General features: G+C 44.2%; 1 protein-coding gene across 7 annotated transcripts in view; it reads right to left on the minus strand.

Annotated features, from left to right (window-relative positions):
- Window positions 1-11,033, minus strand: part of slit2 (slit homolog 2 (Drosophila)) — a 101,680-nt gene that overhangs the window by 3,961 nt on the left and 86,686 nt on the right. For 3 of the 7 annotated variants that reach the window (XM_086032907.1, XM_086032908.1, XM_086032915.1), the window contains 16 exons: window positions 10,749-10,817; window positions 10,528-10,599; window positions 9,206-9,277; window positions 9,059-9,130; window positions 8,565-8,728; window positions 7,433-7,465; window positions 6,979-7,103; window positions 6,766-6,863; window positions 5,293-5,432; window positions 4,192-4,215; window positions 2,801-2,894; window positions 2,522-2,659; window positions 1,079-1,319; window positions 860-990; window positions 637-791; window positions 94-433 (listed from right to left, as the gene is read on the minus strand). In XM_086032907.1, the coding sequence (XP_085889033.1) occupies window positions 94-433; window positions 637-791; window positions 860-990; window positions 1,079-1,319; window positions 2,522-2,659; window positions 2,801-2,894; window positions 4,192-4,215; window positions 5,293-5,432; window positions 6,766-6,863; window positions 6,979-7,103; window positions 7,433-7,465; window positions 8,565-8,728; window positions 9,059-9,130; window positions 9,206-9,277; window positions 10,528-10,599; window positions 10,749-10,817 (1,968 nt within the window). The remainder of the gene's footprint in view (window positions 1-93; window positions 434-636; window positions 792-859; window positions 991-1,078; window positions 1,320-2,521; window positions 2,660-2,800; window positions 2,895-4,191; window positions 4,216-5,292; window positions 5,433-6,765; window positions 6,864-6,978; window positions 7,104-7,432; window positions 7,466-8,564; window positions 8,729-9,058; window positions 9,131-9,205; window positions 9,278-10,527; window positions 10,600-10,748; window positions 10,818-11,033) is intronic. The other 4 variants (XM_086032914.1, XM_086032911.1, XM_086032909.1 and 1 more) reach the window with 3 other exon arrangements.

An 11,033-nucleotide genomic window follows, 5' to 3' on the forward strand; every position in this document is an offset into this window, starting at 1 on the left:
TTCAGTGAACCATTTATTTTTAAGAGCTTTGCCGTATCGAAACAGTTTTTGGGATCCTTGAATTTGTTGTCCTGACCAAATCGCCCCACTCACTTGTTGCCATCACAGGGGTCGTTGACTTGCCGGTCGCAAACGGGTCCCGTCCAGCCCGGGTGGCAGGTGCAGGTAAAGCCACGATGTCCCGTGGGTTGGCAGTCGCCCTGGACGCAGGCCCCTCTCTGGCAGGGCTGGCAACCGGGCTCCACCCCTTGACCCAGCCACCGTCGAGCGGCGCCCCGCGCAGCCCCCGACGCCGGGCCCGCCCCGAGGTCCTGCAGCTTCCCGTTGATGTAGAGGTTACGGAGACATCCGTGGAAGCTGCTGCCGTTCCGTCCGGCTGAGCCGTGCTGCAGGGATGACAGGCCTCCGGATGGCGAGGCGCGCTCTGGCATGCCTGGAAGGCATTGGCACCATTCGACCATGCGTCAGGAGTGCCGTTTGAATACACAATAATCGAGTCCTCCCATGTGCAGCTCCACATCTCGACAAACTCCAATCACGATGATAACGATATTGTCCAATGGGTACACGACGCCAAGCCTGAACGTCTTGTCAGTGAAGCGAGCTGTGTGTGTGTGTGTGTGTGTGTGTTCTTACCTCCCAGGTAAAGTGGGGACTCGATGTTGAGCGTGGACTGTTTGCTGATGGAGTTGATGGATTTTGGTGCCCCGCCATCGATGGACAGAGACAAAGTTTGGTCTGATGCTACCAACTCCACCGCGTGGAAACTGCCATCATTCACGGTCTCCACACTGAGGGTCAAACGAGTGCAATCGTCTGTCATGCAAGAACTGTGTCAGTTTGTTTGTGTACCACATACCTGTATATGGCAGAGGGAGGGTAAGAGCCAGTATCATAGCTGACCCGGAGGCGCCCCCGATAAAGCTCCATTGCAATGTGATCATTGTCACCCTTATATAATAACACGCCGCTGTCCTCATCGGTAGCAATCTGAAAACACACCCGGGCCGCGATGAGAATCCATGGGAAGTTATGAGCCGATAATTACCATCCAGAGGGACGGAAAAGACACCCGCACCTGCAGGCTAATGTTGGTCTGCGGCGAGACCAGGTTGGAGGGAAGCTGCAGGTAAGACTTGCGGTCCACAAAGTTGACACTGACGAGCGTCTGGCAGCGCTCGCCCTCGTAGCCTTGGAGACATTGGCAGCGGGGGTCGGTTGCCATGACGACGCACTGCGCCCCGTTGAGGCAGTCGTGGTTGTCGCAGGGGCTGGTGCGAGGAAGGACCATTGGCGGGGGCAAGTCGCAGAATAGCCCACTGCGACAGACACACACACGCACGCACGCACGCACGCACGCGGTCATGCGTATGATGGAGATACATTTAGGAAATACATGCTGAGGATAGCCAATTGCTATTTGTGCTAAAAACCCTTTTAAAGCAATTTGTAAAGCGGAAGTCAACTCAAACATATTTTTTTAAGAATATGTTCTACGCAGGCCCACTAGTTGAAACAAGGCATTCTGATTAATATTGCATTTGTGGAATAAGAGTTAATCCACTCGTTTTTAGCCATCTCTGGGGGGGGCGGCCATTTTGTCACTTTTGTCGACTGAAAATGACATCACAACTGCTCAGGGATCAGGTCACGACCAATCACGGCTGACCTGTTTTCTGAATCTGAGCCGTGCTTGGTCGTTGTGAGCAGTTGTGATGTCATTTTCAGTCGACAGAAGTAACAAAATGGCCGCCCCCTGAGAGGGCTAAAAAGGGGTGGATTTTGCTGCATAACTCATATTCCACAAACGCAACATTAATCAGAATGCCGTGTTTCAACTAGTAAGCCTGCTGGGAACATATTCTGGAAAAAAATGTGTTTGGGTCGATTTCCACTTTAAGTACATTTGTCAAAATTCTTTTAATTCTATTAATTCTAAAAATAAGTACCCAATACTTATTTTTGTGATGACTTTTACACCCCACATTCAAAATCATCAATCTGTACTTTGTATTCCTCACTTTGTCAAAATAGGCGCTTACAACCTCCGAGGCGTAGAAAAGATGTAAATACAAAGAGGTAAAGTCAACTAGTTTTTAGATTTTGATCGATTTATTGATTGAGCTCTTGGGGACTTATAAGGCGAGAAAAACAGGAAGAGCCGCCACCTGGAGGAACCTAACGCATTCTTCTACTTAGTAAAGGAGTTGAATCAATACTCCTACTTTCACCAATCTTTTTTTGACACGAGCAAATTCATCTGCGAATGAAGAGCGTTATAATTCAATACCATACAACAGTTGTCAGCATGTCAAACACTCTACAGCGGCTTTAAGCTGCAGCTCTTAAATGAACACCAGGGGGAGCCCTCCTCCTCTAGTTCGAAAAGGACCTGCTTACGTCTATTGAACACCGAATTCAAATGACATATTTTAAGGCTGCTAATCTACACCATATTTATGATGTCATTATTTATTTATTTTTGATATAAAGTCCACACAATGCAATTTGTGTTGCTCACCTGTAGCCCTCTGGACAGACACAGGTGTAACCGTTGATGGCATCGATGCACTGACCGCCATTTTGACACTTGTTTTCATCACAGTCGTTATAGTCCAGCTCGCAGTGCTCTCCAATGTAACCCGGGGTGCACTCGCACCTACGATGCACACGCACACACACACGCACCACGTGTACTGTATTTTCGAGTGTGCGAGACATACTACTAAAGTACAATAGGAGAGTGACAAGACAGCGCTGCTAACTATGCCAATTATTTGTGTGCGTCTTGTCTACTCACTTGTATCCCTGAGGGGTCAGAATGCACTTTGAATCGTGCTGACACGGGTTCAATTCGGGAGCGCAGAAATCCAGTTTTTCTTCGCACAGCTCTCCTGGGGAACAAACGCACAAAAACACGTCCGCGGACTTTCAGCTGGAACAACTCTGACAAGTCAGCAGATACATGCGTTTGCGCTGCGTGTGTGTTCGGTTTGATGGATGACTCTCTTGTGGGCCGGGCTAACGCAGAGGTCTGACAAATGATCTCATCTCTGGGAATGTCACGTCCCTGATGATATTCCCAGGCGCATCCTCAAACTCAGAACTTTCAATTACAAGAAATCGAGAGGGAATAAAACGGAGCTCCTGACAGCGCAGCGTCCACAGTGGGGATAATTATAAAATCACTCGGGGATCCGTCTGTGACATGTGTAGCAATGTGTGATGTTTATGCCTCTTTAGAACATTTAGTGCTAAAAAGTGTTGCTAAAGTGTTGTTGCTAAAGTTTCTAAAGCAGCATTTTGGAAAAAAAAAAATTAAATATATATATGATAAGTGCTGTCTAGCGATTAAAATGTTTTAACTAATCAATCGCAAAATTTTCCATAGTTGATTGCGATTAATCACATTTTTCCACTACAATTTTTTACGAAGCTCGAAACCCGATGTTTACTTGAGGAAAATCTTGAATTAATGTGGAAAAAAAACATTCAAAGTATATTTCGATTCAAAGGCTGTTCTATTAGCATTCTTTGAGGCCAGCTGCTACAGGAAATAAATAAATTGAGTTAACTGAGTTAACTTTTTTTAGTTATAGTTTTAGTTATAAAATTTAAAATTAATCTCCATAGTTAATGCTTTAACTTCGACAGCCATTATATATATATATATATATATATATATATATATATACGCACGTAAAAAAAATGTTTCTTTTTTGTCTTTTGAAAGGCCATTTCTTTAGTGTGCAATCTTCCCATTTTGACCAATTATCCGAACCTATTCTGCAAAATTCATCACCTATCTACAATTCTGCAATATTTCTAGTCATATTCATGACAACTTAACATAATTGTACTGCAGTAAAAACACATGACAATGCACTCATAATTTCCCTGCATTTTCAAAATCACTGCTCTTGAGGCATAGTCATTTGAAGAGCAATAACATATTGTACAATATATTCGGCAGCAAGCAAAAATGACAACAAAGGTGCTACGCTAATAACAGTTGGGAATTGAGGACGTGCAATTTGAACACGGCGCACAAGCATTACATGCCTGAGTGAGCACCAAATTTCCAATTAGCACCGTGAAATCATGGAAGGAAGGAAGGCAGGAAGGCAGGAAGGAAGGAAGGAAGCAAGGGAAGGAGGAGGGAGAGAGGGACAGCGAGAAGAACCGACTAACCTCTCTCCACCTCATTGGTAGCAGCTGCAAGCACAGAAAAGACGGCGGATGGCGGGAAGCAGAGCGAGATGAGAGAGAGACAAGTGACAGCCAGACAGAGAGAGAACACCGCCACAAAGGTTAGCAGTCGCGCGTGGTTAGCGCAACGCCAAAGCAGACGCACAGCTGAGCAGTGTTAGGACAGAGTAGAGCGGCGATTCCCAACTACTGTGCCGTGAGAGATCATCACGTGTGCGCAGCAGATTCTCTCCAGTTTGGCTTCATTGCTTGGAAAATTTCTCTTTATTTACTACAAGTGGTCAACGGCAAATTTTAATCAGAGATGGCTTTATGTGTTCCTCGACGTTTTTTTGACACTGATTTCATAAATGTCTTTTTCTCAGGTTTTTGAGATCTTTGCATTTATTATTATTATTTATTATTATTATCAGCTGCAGCTACTGTCAAAGTGCGATATAAACAAAGTGGAGTTGCGTTATTATGATGAAATAATAATTTGATTTGGAATCGGTGCAAAAAAAAAAAAAAAAAAAGTTATTTGATGAAATATTAAAATATTGGATGAAATTTTTTTGGAAAGATTTGTTGACCAGTGTAATCTTTTTTCCTCAAGGTTTGCCAGTGACATACAGTGACAGGGAGAACTAATAAACTGCATATTATTAACCTGTTGCATATTTTACTATGGAATAATAATTATGTTTAACGAAACACGGCCCCGATTTTCTTTGTGAACAGCAATCCCTCGCTTAATTGCAATTCACTTTTTGCTCTTTTTTTTTCCCCCATGGAATGTATCCCCAGTTATTTGCTAAAAAAAAAAAAAAAAAAAAAAAAAGGAGGAATTGGTGTCAAGGAAGTATGCTGAAGTGACACTGCTCGACTGAGAAACAAGATTTGCATGTTCGGGGGGGAACTAAGTTTAGCCTGGGTTGTTAGTGGAAGTTACAGAGTCTTCACTGCGCGCGTCTGTTTGCGCTCTGCTTTATGACATTTCTGCATAGCGATATATCCCGTGAGATTTTTCTCACGTAAAAATATCGTACCCATGGTTGGGAAAACAGCGGCGGAGAGCGCCGATGTGAATTCGCCGCGTCTTACCTGTGTACTCCGGCGAGCACATGCACGTGTAGTTGTTGATTCCGTCGACGCACGTCGAGTTGTTCTCGCAGTCGTTGTCTTCACAGTCGTCGATGTTAAACTCGCAAGAGTCGCCCTCAAAGCCCTCGGGGCACGCGCACCTGAAAGCAGCATCGTGGACATATTCCCAGTAGAAAGTCATTAGTCTGTCGACATGAGCAGAGCGCAGTCTGCGAGGTGTATTACGGGCCTAATAAAAGCTCTCGTGCGGCATGGATGGATTAATATCTCATTTTGTTGTCAGCGGCAGCCTCTCGGCGCGACGACTCACGGCGCCCCCCCCCAATGCCGGAGAGGGAAAAGCGGCGATGCAAAAATGAAGCTACCGATGGAAAAAAAGACCGATCTTTTCATATTAAAAGTCGGGGGTGAGGGTAAGGGAGGGAGTGTGATATAAATGTGAGTTTTATTCACGTAGTTTTATTGTCCGTGCGGGCTGCTCATTTCCTTCCGGAGATGACAATTAGCATCCCGCCCGCTGATATTAAACATCCCGAATAACGAGAGGTCGGAACGCGGGAGGTTTCTCGAGCGCGGAGACAGTATGAGGAGAGGGTGGATTCCTTCCGGCGAGCGGCCGTGCGTGCTGTTGATTGGTCGGTAATCAAAATGATGATTAAAAAAAAAAAAGGATGCTGTAAATCACCAAATCTGACCTACTGATGGATATAAAATAAAGATATTATGCAAAGTGATATGTGTGGTGATTGGTGAGCGGAAGCCGATCTTTGGAAGGTTCACAGACTGTCAGAGGCATGTTTTAAAACCATTGTAACAAATGCAAATTGCTTGTGATAAATGACGGGCAAAAAAAAAAAAAAAAAAAAAAAAAAATGCATACAACATGAATGTAATTTCAAAGTGAGGGAAATAAAAGCAACAAATACCGTACATAGTCAGGAGCTAATTCGAAGTGAAAGTCAAGTCAGGTGATAAATGTACAATATCGTAGCTGTCCTGTGAAAAACACTTATTTCATTTTAAGAAAGGTTTTATGGTAATGGGGTTTCCGCATTACGGATATCCCATTAATGTGAAAATTAAAAAAAAAAAAAAAAAATTACAAAATTGGATATACGTGTTGTGACATGTCTTCAGATAATCTTTTCTTTTTATTCAGGCATAAAAAAATGACTTTGGAACTAACTTAACCCTGATCAAATTATTCATATTTTTACTATTCATATTTTTATTTTCAAATTGTCATGTTCAAAAAAATGCTCAGGGAAAGCAAATCATGTGAGAATTACATTTATTCCATTTTTTTTTTTTTTTTTTGCATTTGCTCCAAATGTTGGGACACTGAGGGTTGAGAAATAACCTTTTCACAAAAAGTCTTTATATAATTCCTGCATTAACAATGACTACAACCTGCATTTTGAAAAAAAAATAAATAAAATAAAAATGAAAATGAAAAAAAAAAGAGCATCTCACCAGAAACTACTCCCTTCGCCTTCCTTTAGATGGCAAGTTCCTCCATTCCGGCAGGGATTACTGATGCAAGCATGGATGGGCTCCTCACAGTTCTGGCCCTATTAATAACCCCCCCGCCCCAAAAGAGTCTTTCATCATTAAAAATCCTCACAACCTTCACAAACACGTTCACGTGCCGATTTATTCATGAGCTACTCCAGACCCTGCGTGTACCTTAAATCCGTAGGGACACGTGCAGCGGTAGTAGTGCACCGGGTCATTGAAGCACGTGCCGTCATTCTTGCACGGGCTGGACAGGCAGGGCTCGCATTTAGCCTGGATGTTGATATCCACCGGGCCTGTTCGATGCAAACACATCACACGCCGGCGAACGTCGCACAGATGAGCAGGTTGCGGCAAGTTAGACCGCTCGGACACGCACGCACAAACACGTGTACGCACATTCACGCACAGACGTCGACTTGCGCTGGGTGAGCGTCTTTTAATTTGAGCAGTCGGAACAATACGGGGCCAAACACGGGGGTCCAAAGAGGGGGAAAGGAGTCTGGGTGGATGAGACGGGGTGGGAGGGGGATGGAGGGTTGGGGGGGGGGGGGGGCAGGCCGGGTCAATTTCAAGGGAGTGGGGGAGGCGTGACTGAGGAGGAATATGTGATGGGCTACTTTACCTGGCACCAGAAAACCACAAGGCCCCGGGACTTCTACAGTGCGTCAGTTCGATTCGGTTAAAAATAGGATTCAGTCATGTGATCATTGTCATGAGCGATTCAGAAAAAAAAAAAAAAAAAAAAAAAGTTCACATTCAGTTGTTGGATTAGTTGACTAAAGACGAGATTCAACCAAAACGATGCTCACAAGCAAATTTGTGCCTTAAAGAGAGGGGAAGTCAACCCCCGAAAATTCTTTGCAATAATATGTTCGATGCACCTTCGTTAGTCTAAACATTCTGATTAATATTGCATTTGCGGAATATGAGTTTAGCCATCTCTGGGGGCGGCCATTTTGTCAACTTCTGTCGACCGAAAATGACATCACAACTGCTCGCAACGACCAATCGCGGCTCAGATTCAGAAAACAGGTCAACCGTGACATAAGACAAAATGGCCGCGGCCGGAGACGGCTAAAAAAAAAGTGCATTTTGCTGCTTAACTTGTATTCAACAAACGCAAAATGAATCAGAATGCCGTGTTTCAACTAGTGGGTGGGCCTGCTGGGAACATATTCTTGAAAAAAACATGTTTGGGTTGACTTCCGCTTTAATGGGGATCAACTCTTCTTTCCACTTGGGTGAAATCGTTTTTAACATCGTTTTTAGGTTTTACTACTTACACTTACACTTGAACTTATTTTGTCACTTGTATGACCATTATTAACCCTTTCATGCAAAGTGGTCACTACAGTGGACAGCTATTTAAAAGTTGCTGTCGCCTATATGAATTAATCTAAAAAATATATATTTATCTTTTAAATAACAACATGAAATCATAATTAATGCATGAAAGGGTTAAAAATGTTTTTAAAAATTTAGATGAATTAATATAGGCAACTTTTAAATAGCTGTTCACTATGCATGAAGGGTTAAGAAGGTGAAACATTTTCTTTTGCCTTTTTATGGTGACAAGTGGTCTCGAGAGTAGATTACTTTGATTTCTTTCGTTTCCAACTCGAGAAAAATAGCTTTGAAAATCCAAAATAATCAGAGCAATCGATTGTGTTTTCTACCAAATAGGTTCCACGGGTTCCCCTTAGACGTGCTGCTGTGCTGTTGAAAGTCGACTATGCGGGACGTGTGACGCGTACCTGTGCAGGTGAACTTCTTGGATGGCGTGGTGAGCAGCAGCTTGTCGGTCATGTCGCCGGGCCCAGCGCAGCGGGCGATGCCGGGCTCCTTGTAGCCGCTCTTCACCCAGTCGGACAACCACTGCACGTGGCAGTCGCAGTGCAGAGGGTTCGCGCCCAGAGCCCTGCCACAAGACGCGCACGCTCAATCTTTTATTTGCAAATATTTTCAAAAACATTTGACATTACTCAACGGCGGGTCGCTAAGCGGTTGCGTTTACATTCCGCCATTCACTCACTTTTATTTTTGCAATGTTATTACTCTTTTCTTGTAGTATGATTTTTTTTTTTTTTATCTCGCCCGCATCACAGTCCAATTTTGAATTTTGCGGAAACATAAAAACACGATCAAATTCTATAGGACGATGACGGTGGACCGGGTTCCCCTATGTAGCTAGCCACATTAGCTTTAATGCTGTCGCTAAAGAAGTGGTCGTTGTGTGTGCGCCGCTCACAAGTGTGAAAGTGACGACAGGTCTTTGAAGGCTCCTTCTGGTATGAGTGATATATCGTTTCCATGGAGGGAGCTGAGGACGAGAATTTTGTGAGAAAAGTCTTGCTTGGGTTGCTGCGCTCCAGCTTAACTTTGGGTTGATCCTCACAGCAAACGCAGAGACTTGAGTCCATCGAAGGCCCTCGCTGGTATGCACCGCAGACGGTTGTAGCTCAGGATTCTTACGACACAAATGAAACACGTCGTCGGCATGGAGACATGGACATGGGACGAGAAAATTCTTTCATGTCGTTATTTGCGGCATGGGTTGTTATGCTTTGTTGCACTCTTGTCCGCTTTCTGGACGGATGTAAATATGAATGCCTCACAAACACACAGACCCACACAGTAACACACAGTCCTTTGGTTGACATGGTTATTATCAGAGGTGGCCATTCCGGTCGACCGACAGACCGCTCCGTCTATCCTTATAACTTATAAAGAAAAAGACGGACTGAGCACAGACGGAAGTGGATTTTTATCCATCTGCGTAGTCATCACTAACTTGGTCAAGTCCGAATGGACCTCGCTGACGGACGCTCGTTTTGCTGACGTTAGATGGTAGACGGGCAACTTATATAAAAAAAAAACAAAACGGAATAAGCACAGATGGAAGTGGATTTTTGTCCGTCTGCGTAGTCATCACTAACTTGGTCAAGTCCGAACGGACCTCACTGACGGACGCTCGTTTTGCCGACGTTAGACGATAGACGGGCAACTTATATGAAAAAAAAAAAGACGGAATAAGCACAGATGGAAGTGGATTTTTGTCCATCTGCGTAATCATCACTAACTTTTTCAAATCCGAACGGACCTCACAGTTCATCATTGACGGATGCCCGTTTTGCTGACCAGAGATAGAAACGCGACCCAGGCTGCATCGGTTGTATATGTACAGCAGGTGGCGGTATGCGCCAAAGAGAGAATCAGGAGTTAGTCAGGCTGACAAAGAAGTAATGACGTGGCTTTGAATACAGAGACAGTTTTACAGAGAAATTCTTGTGCATTTCTATTTTTATTTTGGGAAAGAGTAGGAATATGGAATTTAAAGTATTTAACGTTGTTTAACGAGAATTTAACGTTTGTGGAATATGAGAAAGCCATCCGCTTTTAGCTAGCTCAGGAGGCAGCCATTTTGTCACTTCTGTCGACTGAAAATGACATCACAACTGCTCAGGGCTGAGGTAACAACCAATCATGACTCCGCTTCAGAAAACATGTAAGCCGTGATTGGTCGTTATCTGAGCCCTGAGCAGTTGTGATGTCATTTTCAGTCCACAGAAGTGACAAAATGGCCGCCCCCTGAGATGATTGTTGTTTTACATTCACTTGATTTGAGCAAACAGCATTTAGCCGGAAGACGCTGTATGTAATTTTTCAACCACATGCGCGCACACACACACAGAGCAAAGGGACTGAAGCCAGACTCACAGGGTAAGCAGCTCGGACATGTTACTGAGGCTGTGGTTGGACAGCGTGCTGATCTGGTTGTTACTCAAATCACTGAAAAGGAAAACAATAACAAGTACACAAACGCACACACACATGCTGTTCTTGTCAAAGGCGCGCCTCAGCAAATGCGCAATCCCATAATGCTCTTTTTTTTCACACAGTCGCGCGCGCAAATGCGGAATGCGAGCACTGACACTTACATGAGCGTCAAGTGTTTGTAATCAGAGAGCTCCACGGGAACCTGAGTGAAGTGGTTGCCATCCAGGTACCTTGACAGGCGGATGGAGGGAAAAAAAGAGGCAGAGGAAAAGGAAGAGCGGCAGCAAATGAGAAGGAAGAAAAAACGTTATTTAATCATGTGGGAAATTCCTCATCTCCAGCAGAGTGTTGCAGTCATTTCAGCACGAGCCATAATAAACACCGGAGTTGAATATTCCCACAGGCATCCTATTAGAGTTCAGGTAGCGTCTCTCCAGCTTGATTTC

The sequence above is a fragment of the Filicampus tigris genome, chromosome 6 (genome assembly GCF_054856515.1).
Source record: "Filicampus tigris isolate MCC_2025a chromosome 6, RoL_Ftig_1.0, whole genome shotgun sequence".
Classification (NCBI taxonomy): Eukaryota; Metazoa; Chordata; class Actinopteri; order Syngnathiformes; family Syngnathidae; genus Filicampus; species Filicampus tigris.